At 36.9% G+C, this 17,028-nt stretch overlaps 1 protein-coding gene across 3 annotated transcripts; it reads right to left on the bottom strand.

The window, feature by feature from the left end:
- Positions 1 to 1,152: 1,152 nt before the first annotated feature.
- Positions 1,153 to 16,991, bottom strand: unkl (unk like zinc finger). 3 transcript variants are annotated; one of them, XM_042504236.1, is made up of 16 exons: positions 16,927 to 16,991; positions 16,063 to 16,272; positions 12,402 to 12,578; positions 11,247 to 11,380; positions 10,985 to 11,120; positions 10,274 to 10,391; positions 9,628 to 9,712; positions 8,289 to 8,455; positions 7,643 to 7,831; positions 6,138 to 6,188; positions 5,856 to 6,033; positions 5,670 to 5,759; positions 5,320 to 5,556; positions 3,717 to 3,904; positions 3,359 to 3,616; positions 1,153 to 3,180 (listed from the first exon to the last, which is right to left on the bottom strand). In XM_042504236.1, exons 1-16 carry the CDS (start codon positions 16,989 to 16,991, stop codon positions 3,025 to 3,027), a joined length of 2,439 nt encoding a protein of 812 aa, XP_042360170.1. In that variant the 3' UTR covers positions 1,153 to 3,024. The 3 variants fall into 3 exon arrangements, with proteins under 3 accessions (XP_042360170.1, XP_042360171.1, XP_042360172.1); XM_042504237.1 differs by lacking the exon at positions 5,670 to 5,759; XM_042504238.1 differs by lacking the exon at positions 7,643 to 7,831.
- Between the last annotated feature and the right edge of the window lie 37 nt (positions 16,992 to 17,028).

Below are 17,028 nucleotides of genomic sequence, written 5' to 3'. Positions count from 1 at the left end.
AAATACCTTAAGCTTTCTTGATAATTTTCCTCTGAGTTGCTTAATTGTCATTTATGTAAATGTAAACAATGCATTTTTTCCCATATTTAGAAGTAGCAAAAAGTGTACCTGGAGATACATGATTCTCTATTGAATTTAACGCAAGAATAAAAAGATTTTTTTTTAACACAGTAGAAGGTCATTTCAATTAGAGGAACCTAAGCACGAGTCCTATCCAACTATCCAACAAGTTAACTACGGAATTCTTCATTCACTGCAGTTATTACAACAACAGAAATTAAAGTTACTGAACTGTTTAAAAGCATTTTTAAATGTTGCTATACAAATTCATATGTCCTATGTTTGCATACTCCCAAACATTGAATTGAATAACCTAATATCAAAGACTGAAGCTGCACCAAAAGAGCACCACGACCAAGGAATGAGTGGGTGGGAGGGGAGGCTCATTTCTATGGTTGAAGTCAGGACACAGGCACTGACAATGTTTATTCGCTTTCAATTATCTTCTGCAGTAATACTTGACGGGATTGGGCCAAATACACTGGCATATATTAATATATACACATATAGTCTTACATATGTCAATGCTTCTGCGAAGTTAAACAAGACACATTATGCAGAAACCTGTGCACAAGCTTCAACTACTTGTGTTTGCTCTGACAATTCTACACATAACCTTTTTAAACTAAGGCAAGGCACTTTAGAGTAAGAGGCCGATATGTTCTAGACAAGGTCAAGAGGCTAGATTCCTACAAAAAAATCACCATCTCAGGCTTTTAGCAAATACAATACATGCTTCTCTAATAGGCTAGGCTATATAAATCTCTACAAAACAAAACTGATTGAATAACAGCCTTAACATGTAGCATGTGCCTTACTGATATTACAGCTGCTGGTTATGCCTAAAAATGCATTTTAAATTTGCACTTATTTGATTGAAATTTTATAAATCTAACTATGAAAGTAGAAACTATTAAGTACTTTTTTTCTATGAAATCTTAATAATACGTAGAACCATGCCAGGATTTGACAATAGGAAACATGAAATATCCAAATTATGTTTCACAGTACACACAAAAGCTTCAGACATTAGCTTATATAGAAAAAAAAGTTAATCTAAAAAAGACACAAAAGAATACCTACAAAGCAGCTTAAAGCAAAAAAAAAAACAAAAAAAAAACAAAAAAAAACTATATACCCTTTATAAAGTCCCAGTTCAACAAAGTGCTTTAATAAGAAATCAAACTTCTTCAAAGTTGGTCAAAATAATGATGTTTGACTGGTTGCATTGAAAAAAATGTTATAGAACGGTGGCTTTACTTAAAGGGGAACACAAATGTGTGTTTTGTTGTTTCCTTAGTTAGTCTGACTTACAAATGCAGATGTGGTTCAGCACTAATACCTCACTGGATCTGAAATATTTTACAAATCTGCACATCCAGTCTCTATTGTTGGATATACTTTGACCAAAGATAACTATTTTTCACCATATTCTCACCACAGTGTTGAATGCAAATGTGTATTAATTCCTCAGAGCATGGAGCTTCTAAAGATTCAAATGCTTTCTGGCACAATGAAGTTGATCTGTGACCCATTTCACACATCATTTCTGGCAGCTCCGTGCTCTGTAAAGAGAGCACCCACATTTTTTTTTCTGGAATTTCAAACTAATTAGGTTAAAACAAAAATATGATTTCCTAATTAAGTATCAGTCACATTCAGTGTTCTTGGATGTCTGGTTTCTTGATTTGCTTCCAAAAGCTCCCCGGTGAATTGTCTGATTTAAGTGTGTTCCTCTTTAATTAAAGAAAAATCAGCTGTGAGTTTTGCCCATTTTATGTTTAACATCACCTGGCTTGTTGAGTTTGGGTGAACTCAACATTTCCTGGCAGTATATTTCCAACATTTACACAGTGATTTCTTTGCATTTGAACCTGAAATGCCTGTGGCACTAAGTGATAAAACACCAACCATAGCTTTGTCTATATTTCTGTTTGAATGTGTGGGATTGTTTTGATCCATAACAGGGAAATGTCCATTTTCAAATTCCCCTTCGGAGGTCAGCAGGCTATGGGGCAACTCCCACTTGACATTATTACTAAGGATACTTTGTTAATCAAACTTTTCCTGCCACCAGCAACTAAAAAATGACCTTAAGAATTGCATGTAAGAAGGACATACAGAATTTTTTTTTGTATTTAAAACTAGAAAATTTTCTGTGAAGTTATAATAAGTTTAAAGTGAGTATTTATTCTTTATTACATTTATTTCTTCAAATAGAATAATATTTGATGTAACAGATTTATTAAAAGCTTCTGACTCGACACATATTTCCACAGTATTTTCCTGAAAGGTTGGGGAAGAAATGCCTTCAGTTTTGCTCAGGGTGGACTTTAAGTGCATTAGTTAAAAATAGCAGATGTATCCACAATAATTCCAAAGTGCAGTGACGTATTTCCAGTCCATAACAGCAAAACACGAGGGCAGAAATACAAACACAGTCCTTAATGCCTATGTGTATACAGCTTTTAACCAAGTTTATTGGTGCTGTTTGCATTTAAAAAAAAAACAACAACAATTTTTGTATTTACTGTAAGAGCAATATGTCAGGTTGGCAATGCACGTTTGCATTGGATGAAGCACGCCTGCATTTTGTGTTTAACCGAAATGTATTCCTGAAAAAGTAAACAAAATGTAGATATCTGGACGCAAGATTTATGTCTTAATCATGACTGAAGATTTGATGCAATTTAATATTCTAATTTGAGCGCATGGCTTTTCATTCAGAAAGCTATCTGGCTGAGCGAGGTAATGTGCACATAAAATGAGCAAAAACCGTAATGATTAAGTCCCCTGTACACAATCTGATTTATAATACAATTTGTTTTGTCAGTCAAACATCATTGGATTCTCAATTAATTCAATCACTGGATGAAACAGACATTGCTATTTAGAAAATGTAAAATCTATTAGTAGTTTTTCCAAAGGGCTAATTCTTTAAATAGTACCTCGAGTAATTGTACATCACCACTTCAATATCTTGGTTCTACAGTAGGGACATTCTGTTTTACTAGGTACACAGTTCTCACATAGTACATAATGTTGGCAAGGCTGCAGAACAATGCAACGATCATGCTTTTGGCAAACTATACATTTCTTTGACTGAAGCTGATATATTACCTGTTGGGAAAGAAAAGAATGAATATCAGCTGCAACTTAGGGGAATACAGTTCATGCAGACTTTTCAAATAAGCATGCTTGATGACAAAAAACATAGATCTGAATGATAAGTCTGATAAACCGGTTTAAAAACTAGATGCTACAAACAAAATTCTGTGTGTGATCTAGTCTTTCTTACCCCGTCTATAAGGTCTAGGTCATTACGTAGCTGACTCTGGATGGAGTGAAGCTTTGACAAAGGGAGCTGGTCCAGCTCTCCGTAGCTCCGTAGAAGAGGTGTTCCAGGGGTGCGACAAAGAACATCAAAGTCCCCTTGCAGCTCTTTCAGCTTGCGCTCTGTTTCCTCCCATTTCTGTTCCGCCAGCTGACGCTCCGCCTCGGCCGTTTTTGCTTGTTCCTTCGCTTCGTGGGCGTCTTTCTGGCAAGCTTCACAAGCCTGGAACAAAGTCTTGTGATTACACACTTGCCATCTATGAAAAGGGAAATCACTCTGATACACTGGGACATATATTGCAATGAGCGTTTATGATACTGACTTGTTTGACTTGATGCCAGGCCTCCTCCCATTGTTTGATCTTCCTCTTGGCCTCGTCCAGATCTCTAAAAAGACGGGCCAGATCAGCACTGCTGGTTGTGGAGGTTAGGCTGCTGAAAACTGGAGATGGACTCGGTGAAAAGCTGCCACTTACAAAGTCCCAAATGCTGCTAGCCCCTCCATTCAAGCCTAGGTGAGTGATGTGTTAAAAATCACAAGACCGAGTGAAAAGAAAAAGTGAATAGTTAGTTGGAGCTGGAAAGTTTCACTTCATTTAGAGCTGTCTGATAATTCAAACTCCTAAAGTGATGGATTTTAACCCTCTGAAACCTGGGCAAATTGGCTTAATTTCATTCAAAAACATGGAAAGAAGGCAATGAGCACCTTAACCAGAAATTACCTAAAAATTACCCCAAAAACGTATAAGAAAATTAACTGAAATTAACGGAGGAAGAAAGAAAGAAAATTAAAAGAACAAAAACAGAATTAATTGAAGTGATACAATTTTAGATTTTTTTTATATATAATAAATATATATTTTTGTAACCTAATTTTAAATACATCATTATAAATATAATTTTCTTGATATTTTTTCTTTCGTTATTTGATACTTTTCTAATGTTTTTAGGGTTTTAGCTGAGATCGTTTTTCTTTTTCCTTTTATAATTTTTTTGCAGTTTTCAAAACATTTAATGCAAGTTACCGATTGCCTTTTTCCTGTGTTTAATATTAAAAAAGCAAAATATTTTCACCTTTTAAGGGTTTTAATGCTTGTGAAAGGCATGTGAATGCAGCACAAGAAAACTGATGTTGATCCAGGTTTCAAAGGGTTCAAGTAGTGGTTTAGCTTTGAAAAATCAATAACTGTCTCTTAATGTTTTTGTTATTGTGTGGCTTTGGTTTTTTAAAGGGTTAGTTCAGATTCACCAAAACAAACAATAACAAAAACTGACGACTGATTAAGGCAGCGGTGACCAGCAGGTCCTGTGTTCAGGAGGGTAAAATGACAATGGAGCCTGGCTTTGAAGAGAGCTCAGATAATTTTCACTTTTAGTTCAGTTCCTGACGGATAGGGCTATCTATTTGAGAAGTACTGAGCGTGTTATGCCCTTGAAACTAACTCGTCACAAGCGTACAAACTGGATAAATGAGACTTGCACTTGTGCGTGACTTTGTAAAATATTTTTTAGAAAGGTTTTGCTGTTGTCAAATGCGGACCCCGTTTACTTCAATTCATCAAGAATTTTCTCTGTTTTGGGATTCTTCGTTTTTCGGGCATGCCTCCGGAAAACGAAAAATCCCAAAACAGAGAAAGTTTTCTTCATGAATTACATACAATGAGTAATGACACTCAAATGATCATTTGGGGGTTGAAGTATTACTTTGGCTTCTGCATATGGACCTAGATGAAACATTTACACAAGTTCAAGAAAGAGCTCAACACTTACATGCACTCAAATATAAATATTATTGAACATAATTTTAATAAGAATCAAAAAGAATCTTAAACTGTTTTGACTGACACATACAGTAAGACCCTGAGATTAAAATCTGAAGCCAAAAGCTTTCCAGCTCACTTGGAGCTACTGATGCTTTCAACTTACCCAAAGAATTCTGTGAGGAGGAGGTGGGTGTTCCCAGGAGGCCATGCTCTTGCTTGGCTAACATGTTTGAAGGTTGATTTTGCTGCGATACCGTCCCAGACAGCAGGGACTGCGACAGAGACTGGGAGAGGGAGCTTAGCGGGGAGGTGGAGAGAGATGACGAGGAATTGAAAGATGACGATCGTGCCAGGGAGCCAGGAATGTTCACTGGAGCAGATCCACCTAGCACCCTTTGACCTGTGGGCAAAAATTAAACACTCATAAAGATCATTTTCTATCAGATCAGAATAAGAACATTTGTAAATGGCTGATTAAACAACCGAAAGTACATTATTAAACTGTGTCCTTACTTGCCAGTCCTACACTGTTATCTTGCTCCTCTAACTCCTTATCAAGAGATGCAACATTAATGTCACTAAAGTTGAGGTCCAGAGCGGATCCTTCGGGAAAACAAAATACATCTGACATTTGACAACAAAATACAGAGTAGCAGGAGTCAGCTCAAACCGTTTAAAATGGACTTTAAACGCACATACCTATGACAGACTCCACTGTGTTGCTCCCTGGGTAGAAAGGAGTGGCTTTTGCATTCATTGTTGATAAGGTGGTTGGTGAAGAGCTATCTGAGCCAATACTAGAGGCCAAGCTGGATGTTATACTGGAGGTAAAGCTTGATGCCAAAGGATTCACCACAGAGAATACAGTATTTTGTGTCTACAAGGGAAGCACAGTTGACAATGTTGTTAATTAAAAAAATGCATTTATATTATGTATTATCAGCAAGCTATCACCACAAATTAACTCATTTAAACACAAACCTGTTTTTCTTGGTCCATCAATTTCTGATCCCCCTGCCCCTTGTTCTTAATCTAAAAGTGACCAAATAACACAGAAACAGCACATTTTAGTGACAACTCTTAATTTTACAGTTGATATCAATTAAAGGCGTTTTTGCACTACAGTTAGCCACAGGTGACAAAAATTAAAGGGCCAATTTAAACAAAGACTTAAAGGAATACTTCACCCCAAAATGATCATTTGTATGCCAATTACTCACTCTATATTACCTCTACTTTAGGGGGGAAGGGGGCAACCAAAAAAAGAATCCAAAGACGGAGAAAATTACTGATGAATTGAAGTCATAGGGGTCCGCAACAGCAAAACTATATCATAACATCCGTTTACAAACTTTCAACAAACTCATCAAGTATAATCCAACTCTTATTTATCCAGCTGCATGCGCAGTACGTCCCAAACATATGCATTTCCGCAAAGCCTGAGTATTTAACAACAATATTTAACACTCGGGCATTGACAACGCAGGCACACTACAGGTTTTTACCCAAGACTTGTTTATGCTAAAGTGTTTTCAATGGTAAGTTTTAGCTGAAATATATGTGATTTGGGAAGTACTGAGCACAGTGCTGGATAAATAAGACTTAGATTACACAGAGTTGTGAGAGTGTGCAAATTAAGGTTATGCTGTAGTATAATGCCACCTCCTATGACTTTAATATACTAAGAATGTTCTCCATTTTTGATTCTTCGTTTACCGTGTAGGCATACCAATTCAATCTCAGAGTGAGAAATTGATATGCAAATGGTTATTTTGGAGGTTGAGTATTCACTTTATCCCAAAAAGCTAAATGTCACATGCTCTGGAGCAGTGTAAAGTATGGCTGATGTGCAGTAGTAGGATGTATCTGTCTATTAAATCACATCAGATCAGACTCAGAGGTGTGTAAACTGATTGTGTAACTTGAATCTATTTGACACTAGTAGCTCTAGCAATGATTCAAACATATTGTTTTGATTACAGTGTGTTCGCTATGATAGAAACAGGCTCATTTTAATTTGAGTGGGCGTCATTCTTCTGTAATTACAACATCAGAAAAACAGTGAAATCAACCTCTGGGGAATTCTTGGTGTAAATACTCCTGACTGTGTTTGCAGTGTGGAAATATCTGTAGGCAGTCTAATTGCAAGATTGAGCTTCTTGGAACTGATACAAAAAGCAAAACTGATTATGAATTTCACTTTGAAAGGCTCAGCAATTACAACTTTGTTGTCAAATAAATCAGGTCTAAACTACTAGATAATCTCATTAAGTGATAAAATACTACTGACACCCAACACATGAAATGATCTCAAATGTAAAAATGAATGGGAAAATGCCCTAAAGTGATTAAAATTCAAATGGCATGAATGAGAAATAAATAAAACAGTAATTCAAAATGAATGAGAGTGATACATTAAGTGTGAAGCCCTGAGTTGTGTTGGTGTGTTATATTCTTCCTAAAGCTGAAGAGAGCAGTCTGTGTACCTGATCCTCTCGTTCAAAGCCCGGAGCTTTAGGATAGTTAGACGTCAGAGATGAGACACTGGATGTGATGGACTCTGAACATAAACTACTATTAGTTAAGGATTTGGGCCTGCTGATGGATCCCAATGGGGATAACAAACTGTCGCTTCCTGAGCTTGGAGTTACAGTTGAGCTATTAGAACATGAAACCTGAGAAAGAGAAGTGCACATGATCTTAATAAATTGATGAGCAAAAAAAAAGTCAAAACCATTATTGTGAATGGACTATGTACATGAGAATCTATCTTATATTAAAAAGTTAACATTATATGAAGAGTAGCTCTTTTATGCTCAATTATGGTCTTCGATATTGCTTTCAATGAGAAATTATCTCTGTACTTTTAAAACAATGTAGCAATGAAATGCAAAACAGTAAACAAAATAATAATGACAAATCCATGATTAAAAAAAAACATGCCAACGGAAAAATGACAGCATGGACAACATGTCGATATTTAAATGGCTGAATTGTGATTTAGGTAGCTACAAAAGCAGACATCCGTAGAATTTTAAAACATTTGTCTACTCTCGAAATCCAACATCCTGGACAAGCTGATTGTGATGAACTTCCTATTGAAGGACTGACATAGAAAAATAAATGACATACACTTCCTACTTGTCCATTGCTACTGGTTGCACTGGTGGTGGAGTTTCCTCCACTGTTCCACTCACTGACGGGACACTCTGAATACTGCTGAGAGCCCAGCTGGGACTGCGAACTTGACTGTATCACTGTCAGCAGTGAGCTCATGGTCTCCTCTGTAGAGGGAATTCCTGAAAGGATACAAATAAATATTAAATCTATAGAGTGTAAACAATCAGGTTGCCAAAATCCAACAATATTAAAATTCCTCGTGGATACGTTTCAGTGAATGAGAAGGTTAACAATATGTCTTTTTTGTTGAAGCCTGCCACAATCAGAGAGAGTGGTTTTTGCAGCTTGCTGTATCTTTTTTTTAAATTGTTGCCAGGCAACTGCCAAATCACCTGTCCTTAGATTGCCCGTTATTTTGCTGTGAAGTTAACTCACAGATCTTTTTTTTTTTTTTTAAATTTTCATCAACGTACAGATACATGAGACTCAAAAGAGGAGGAATCCCATGCAGGTTCAGGAGCTTCAGCTGGATGATGGTCGGTTTAAGGTTAATTTTAGGAAGAGACGGGACAGTTTGACAATCTGCCATCAATTGTCAGGCCTAATTATAGATGGTGAAACGTTACAAAGTAGTTGAAGCTACAATTTGTTCAGATACGTCTTGCAGTTTGCCTAGGGCGCACATGGGAAAATTGGCCTTTTGAGACTTTCAAATTTGATTTTAACTTGGGCTGGGTGACTAGGGCTGAATGCACATTTGCCAAACAGCAGAAAATTTCTCAGATCTGAGGTAAATTTTAAACAATTCTAATCAAACCGTGTTATTTAAAAACAATAAAGAAAGACAAATAAATCTTAATGAGAAAAGACAAAATCTCACCTGTGGTCAGTACGTTTTTAACCACAACCACGACCTTTTTTCCTAAACTTCTCCCAACAACAAAGCGAGCGAACGTTAGCTAGAATTTACCACATTATCATCACTACCACAAAAGGCCTGCCTCTCAATTCATCTGATTTGACAATGGGGGAGTAAAAGCCAATGACGTCAGGAGGTTTTTTGCTTTTAGTTGAAGTTTTTTTCAGCCCGAGGCGTTCAGGACGCTCCTGCAAAAACGAAATGCACTCAGCAACACAAAAGCAGTGTGCAAAAAGCTTCACTCTGATTGAAAACAATTATAAATAGCCGCCTCAGGGCTGCTAAAACGCGCTCTGTCAGATCAGGGCCAAACAGTTCATGTTTTCAAATATTGGCAATCTGAGAAAATGTCCTCACAAGCGTGCATATAAATAAAAAAAAAACAAAAACAAAATAATATATTAGACAGTATTTAGAGAGACTTTGACTTACTTTCTACATGTGCAAATGCACAAAACGGTCCCCTGGGACAGTATCCAGTTTGTCGCATATCATTGCATTTGGTAGATTTGTAGATCTTTGAGAGAGAGAAATAAGATAATGAGATACAAAATATGGATGTTTGACCCTGAGGGTTACGTGGTTACTGCTTGCTTTACAACAAATTGCCCCTTAGGAATAATAAAGATATCCTTTATCCTTAGAGAAAAAAAAAACAGTCAGCCAAACTGTTACATAAGCTCAGCCACGTCAAAAACGAAACAATAGAAAAAACACAAGTACAGTATCTTGAACTTGCAGCAGGATTATACAATCAAAAACAAATTTCTCACACTACATATTATATTTAATATGGTTGTTTTGATGACCTCGATGAGCATACAGCCATTAGATTTCATTAATTACATTTAAAGGCATATTTAATCAAACTTTATTTTATCTTCCATTATTTTTGCAGAGACTTGGCTGTACCTATTAATAAGATTTTACATTAAATTGTCAATACATGGACTTGATTAATCTCTGCTGTGATCTCTTGTATATGTCATAGTGCATGTATACAAGTCCAATTCACAATAACGCAGCTCAAGCTTTGACCAATCCACCTGTTAATTTTCGGAAAACAACGTTCACTCACCTCTGGGTGAAACTGCTGTTCAGTGCGAGAGTGACAATACTGGCAACTGTCTCCACTGTCACACTTAGAGGGTTCGCCCCATTCATCCCCATGTTTTACATTAGGGCAAGGAGTTGACCTGCGTTCATAGAGTCAGAACCTTTAACCGATTACAAAAACATAACTTGAAGGGACAGTTCACCCCAAACATACCCTAGTTTGGTAGGAAGGAAACTGTTCCTGCACAAAACTGCTCCCAACAAGGTCTGTGGATATAGAAGCCCAGTAGTGAGTCCTGACCCTGGAAAACCGTTTTCAGCACCTCTGGTTCTCTTATCTCCAAGTCAATGTTTTTTTTTAATGGGTCTTAAGAAAGAAGTCTGAAATAAGGTCTGTGGTTAACACTAGCTTCAGAGACTTTCATGTTTTGTTCTACTACATAAAATATGTCAGTAAATACTCCACTCACAAACTTTGAAGCTTTGAAGTGTCTTAAAAAAAAGACGTCTGCTAACAAGTGGCTGAATGAGACTACAGAACGTCATCACAACGAGCCTTACCGAACACAGCTTTACGGCCTTGAAGTGGTGGCAAAGTGACAACTCACACCAAAACAATTAAGTCTGATAAACAGCTCTACAAGTAAGAGGAATAATATGTATTTTTGATTGTGAGGTGAACTGTCCCTTTAATACCATTTGTTATTTTAACTTAAACTGAGTCATATCTTACCTATATTTGAACTTTCTAGGATTTCTTCTTCGATCTCTACTGTTGTGGTAGTGGGGGCAAGCGTAGCCCTGTCTGCATAGTCTCGGTGGCTTAGTACACTGATCTGTTTTATAGTTGGCTAAAACAAAGTTGGTGTCTGCAAAAAAAAAAAAACCCAAAAGGCACAATGTATGAAGGCAATTTTCCTTACATTTTGGAGGAAAAAGAGGATAATGTGGTATTGCATAAACCCAATATTATCATCAGAGTGGGGGTTACTCACCTTGCCACCGGGGGTCTTCTGTCAGTGTTTTCTCTATCATGGCTTGGCTGGCTAACACACCAGGCTGCAGGTCAGGAATACCTTCCCCAGATCCCAACTGTCCATTTTGAAGGGCCTCTTGTGCTTGGATCTCTCTGTGGACATACATTTTTATATTGGTGTTAAACACAATTCCTCAAATTCCTTTTATATGTCATCCTCTATATGCCAATGTCAGGGTGTATCTTAGCTGGTCTTTTAATTTTTCTTGGTTTACTTGTAGCATATATTAGCATACTTATTAGTCCTTCTATGTGGTGACTTCAGTTTGTTTCCTTTTGTGTTTTACATTGCTATTATTTGGAATTGCATATTTTGATTTTGCATTTTTTGTTTTCTTTGTCTGTCTGTAACTTATATTGCTGTTTTTTTCTGGCTAAATAAAGGTTAAATAAATAAAGCTCAACTCAGTTAAACATATTGTCTTGTCGAAGGAAACTTGTTTTTTGTTTAAACAGTTAAAAGATAAATATTAACAGTTAAATATAATTAAAACTATATTATTAAAACAGTGGTCTCTCTCCCTTAACCAGTCACCATTAAACCTCATTTAACTGTGTATTTTTATCCAATTATATTTGTTCAAACTAAATCTCAAATACTGTACAAACTGATACAAATACATGTAACACCTTTTGCTGGATCATATTATACATGAGGAGTGTTAACATTAGTTATAGGCACGTGTGAAGCATTTTAATATAATTTATACTTAAAATGCATCGCAAATATTATCAAAATACCCCCAAAATGCTGTTAAAATTACACAGAGGTTTATCAACTGAACTCTTTTACAGTAAATATTGTGCTCAGGAAACCTTTTGTTTAAAAGATCAGCTAACCTCACTCAGTCTCTTTCAGCAGCACAGACCTAAAAAAACAAACATGTTTATCTAGTATCAGTGTTTGTAATTTTTTCTTAGAAATCCACTGAGCCGAGCTCTAAACAATAAGTTACAAACTGAAATGTGAGTGTGGCGATCCATTAAGCCCTTTCAATGCAGGCATTCTGTTTACATTATGTCTAATTTGGCTGATTTGTTCGTTCCATTGTGAGGCTTGTGAGTGAGAAGTTTGGCAGGGAAAATAGAGGCCACTATTTGCTTTGTATGTCACCTGATATCATAGACTGGAGGTCGGAGATCATGTGGCCCGTGAGCAAAAGCACAGTGGAGGCCATTCTTCACACAATGCCCTCGAGCATCTGTCTCATGGATACAAGTCCCAGTCTTGTAATAGCGTAGATGGTACTTGCGCTCTGTGTCACCAGTGGTCCGGTGTAAATAAGGACAGCTGAGGACGAGAGGATACGAAGTTGAAATATTTAAAAGGATACTTATATGATTTTCAATCAGCGTTTTATCAAAACAATGTGGGTAGTTTGTGTACATGAACTGCGGTAAACTTCCCTCCGTCTACCAGTGCCTAGATATCCCTCCTCTCCCCATGGCGAAACTCCTCTGGGTGACATATTTTTTGTCATACAGCAGAATTTCGCTGACTGTTGCTTGAAACTACAGACTGTTCTTCCGCATTTTGGTGTAACCCACCAACCGTGCAGCCACCACAGATACAAAAAGTATAGAGGCAGAACAAGAGACTGACTGGCCCCTCTCTCGCTCACAAAATCCAATCAAACCGAAAAACTTGTCAGTGCTGATCAAATTTAAATCAATAATATTTTACCGCACTGCCTATTTCTCGCCTGAAATGTTTTCATAAACACATTTTAATGGCCTGTTTAGCTGTAATAGCAACAGTTTGTGAACATGAAGAAGCACCATATTGCTTTATACACAGTGAAAGTTACAAATTCTGATCAAACACGAAAACTAAGAAGTGCTGATCAAATGTAAACCAAGATTCAGTTACTATGTTGCATATTTCTCGCCTCAAATGTTTTCAGAGACATGTTTTAGCTTACCATGTAAGAATAATATGAGATAATTTGTTACCGGCCTGCTGCCACATTACATCACCGACCAGCAAGAACGTTTATTGGTCTGGTGTCACTCAGTGCATTCTGGTAGTTGTAGGTTTCTACCTCGAGTCCTTTTTATCTCATACCTCTAGTCATGTAGCACGACATTTCAAAATATTTACATCTGCATAAAAGGCCAAGTTTTATGTGAGGACCCTCTTTATATCAGTAAAATACAGATCAGTTGATCTAAATAAAAATAATTTGGCAGGGCATTAACATTATGCAGAAAAAGTGCAGCAAAAACCTCAAATCTGTTCAAAATGAACCTTCTTCAAGTTCAAGATATAATTGTAGAGTACAGCTTTAAAATGCTTTTGCAAGCAGTGTTTTTCATAAACGACATAATAACCGATCACTGCACTGACATTTAAAACATGGCCCAAACAACAACAACAACAACAACAACAACAACAACAACGATAAAAGATTAGAAATGATCATTTCTTGCACACAATTTTAATCAGGAATACGATTCTACTGTGAGTGCAGGGCTGACACACCAGCAATGCCTGAAGAAATGTATGGCCAATAAGCCTCTTGAATAAACCAAATTTTCCTTCCTTTGAGTAGCAACAGTTGCTATAGCAACACATAAGGTCATACAAAAATAGCTCCCATTGGCAGAGGAGGAATTGTAAGGATCTCACTTGTTCATTTTCCATGAGTTCAATAATCATTCCTTTTTTTTATTTCTATGTGGGGCTCAATTACATGCCGTGCCAGATTTAATTCCCAGTCACACAGAAAGGCTGCCACCCCTTTTGAGACGTCACATATCTGGTTTCTGTAAGACTTGACAGTTTAGTTTATACTTCTGATGATAAAAGCCACAAGCCTGTGACAAAACATTTAAAAACCACACTCCATGTGATGACACTATGTGCAAAACAATGGAGACTATATGGTCACATAAAAGAATAAACACATACAAAATCCTGATAGTAGGGAGACTAATGGGAACTGACATTTTTGAAAACATAAAGCTAGGGATGAACATGTTAATGTATCAAAACACATGTTGCCATTTGCTGAAAATAAAAGCAGCACCAGAATATAATACTGGAGGGCACCCAGAGACAACTTATCAAGTAACCTTATTTCAAATACAAAGAGGCGCGGTCAAGCCACATAAAGGGTGTAATTTTGGTACATACTCTACATGCATGCAACAACACAAAGGGCAAATAAGTGGCCCTTGCTATATTATGCAACAAAGGGGGATATTAAGTGATAAATATTGCTCACAATGCAACTACCTATAAAATCCCACCTTTCTGTGATAATTAATAGATTTCAAACTAACTAGGGTTCCTAGCGCTTAAGTTAGATTTTAGATTGTTTTTGGCTATTGGAATTTAATTTAAGACCAATTTTACAATAACCAAAACTAATAGAAAAAAATAATAAACACATATAAATGGCCTAAGAGTTAGGGACAGTTTTGCCACATTTTATTTTAACATAAAACATGACTTTTTTGGGAAATCGCTGGTATTTGCGGATTCCCGTCATGCCAAGTCTGTGAAAACGTTTTGCATGAAATACACAAAGACTCAGAAAAATATAAAATTCTACTTTTCATGTCTAAGCATTTTAAAAACTTTTCAGGAGAATGATTTTAGTACCACTTTAGGCCTCATTTTCATTTTATATTTGTAGAATTCAAAGGTTTTTAAGACTTTTTAAGGATCCGCGAGAACCCTGAAAACAACCATTTCTCACTTGTGTGAAGATTGAGCTCCACAGTTTTACATCTTATCTTTAGATCACTCTTTTCAGCACTACAAATGTTTGATTAAAAAAAGCATACAGTCCTTTCTTGGGGAACTTGGGGAAAAAAGCCAATTAGAAACTTGGTAAGAATTTTTCCAAAAATTGCCAGAAATGTATATATTTAGAAATTTATTTTTTACAGGGTTCATAAAGACAAGGGAAAATCAACTTCAAAGACTTTTAAGTACTTAACTTATTATTATTAACAACTGGTTAAATTATTCCGGTATGCGACTGGCAAGGGACAAAAAAGTTTAATACATTAACCTAAAATGCTTCTCAAATTAATTAGACATTCTTTGCTCCTCCTATTCAAATTCTTTTTCAAGGACAAAGTTAAAACTGTCTGATTTTCAGGGTTTTCCAGGAGCTGAATTTCTTTCTTTTTTGTGATCAAATGTTTTTATTCACATCAAAGAACAAACAACTGATAATACAGCATACAGTGTCAGTGAGATATTATTATTATTACCCTCTTCTCCTACCCACCCCTAGGACCTGGACCACTCAAAAAAGCAGAACAGCAGGAGTTAAATGTCTGAGGGTCAAATGCAAGTACTTCAAATACCTTGTATGAATCCTATTTTTGAAAAAGTTAGGAAAGATGTATAGGGAAAAATGCTTTTATAATGATCATAATTGCATATTTAGTCTTGTTTGCCTTTTGTGTGTGTGTCTGTTGGGGGGGGGCTTTATTTTCTTTCTTTTTTTTAAATAATAGACTCAGAAAACTTGTAATTTTCTGTTACTTTTTCAGGTCATTTCTTCTTTCATTGCTCATTTCCTTCTTTCCATGTTTTTTTTTTTTTTTTTTTAAGAAATTAAGCCAATTTTCTCAGGTTTCAATTGGTTAAGGGACACATAAACACTCGCAATATTTCTGTTGCATTGGTTTGTATGAAGTTCTCATTTCTATCATAAAGCTACAATAGTCCTCACCCCAAACACATTAGCAAAACATCAGTCACTTGTCTGCTGCTGCAGCATGACGCAGTGACACTTGACAAAGTATGAACTTACTCATCTCCATCTGGGCAGATGCCTGTGGTCTCGTCGTATTTCGTGCAGTACACGTCGGGGCTGTAGTTAAAAGTCCCGTCTCTTCTCCTGATGGGTCTTCTCCGCCGCTGGTTTAGAAAATGCCAATGAAAGCACGTAAAGGGTCTGTGCTGCGTACACTTGTGCTGGAGGAACAACGGGCACTGCTCTGTCCTAAACTCCTTCAAGTATCTGAAACAAGGAAAAACAAAACATTTATAGTATCAGGGCCCGGATTTTAAAATCTCTTTTATCTGAGAAATAAGTCAAAAGCAAGGAAAAAGTTCAGAGATGGAATATCGTGTTATGCTGCTAGTGGTGTAGCCTACTATATATTTTGGGTCACGAACGTTAGCTCGCTATTCACAGCGCAGACTACGGCAGTAATTCGACGTAAAGCTGGTTGAAAGTCCCCGAGCGTACGTCTATAAATGTGCGTAGTAAGGGGGAACTCAAAATAAGGCCGAGCTATTTACAAGCAGACTGGTTAGCGAGTTCCTGGCTAATCATTTAGCAGACCAAGTTGACGGTGTAACATTCAACGCATTATTCATAACAATTCCCCAACTCGGTAAAACATTTGTAAACGGTTCAGTTAACGCTCGGCTTGTCCATTTAGCGATTTAAGATGTCCGTGTTTTCCCACATAAGGGCTGATGTTGTTAGCGTGCAGTCGCTGTTTGCTATGTGACGTTAGGTAGTCACAAAGCCTGGAAAAGCACCATGTTTTACACGCACACACAAGAGTTGAGGAATGCGAGAAATGCAAACGCGCATAGGTGCACGTGCGAGTAGCATTTTCTACGACGAGCGATTTTGTTGTTTCTGTGCAGCAGCTTTACTCACGTATAGTGGGTAGGTTTCTCGGTTTGAGGAGACGCATTGGCCGCCGTTTTCGAAACCGACGGCATTTTCAGTCAAAACAATGATTTGCGCATGCGCTCGGAT

The sequence above is a fragment of the Plectropomus leopardus genome, chromosome 17, assembly GCF_008729295.1.
Source record: "Plectropomus leopardus isolate mb chromosome 17, YSFRI_Pleo_2.0, whole genome shotgun sequence".
NCBI classification, from domain to species: Eukaryota; Metazoa; Chordata; class Actinopteri; order Perciformes; family Serranidae; genus Plectropomus; species Plectropomus leopardus.
The sequence above is the reverse complement of the archived record's forward strand: the minus strand, read 5'-3'. Positions and strand labels throughout refer to the sequence as shown.

Bases quoted from the DNA above. Each gene is read 5' to 3' on its own strand.
- unkl (XM_042504236.1), bottom strand. From the start codon at position 16,991: ATGCCGTCGGTTTCGAAAACGGCGGCCAATGCGTCTCCTCAAACCGAG. The intron at 8,456-9,627 runs GTAAGTCAAAGT...GTATCCTTTCAG, and splicing joins TGCATTTGCACATGTAGAAA to GAATTCCCTCTACAGAGGAG. The intron at 3,905-5,319 runs GTAAGTTGAAAG...TCACTCACCTAG, and splicing joins CTCCTCACAGAATTCTTTGG to GCTTGAATGGAGGGGCTAGC.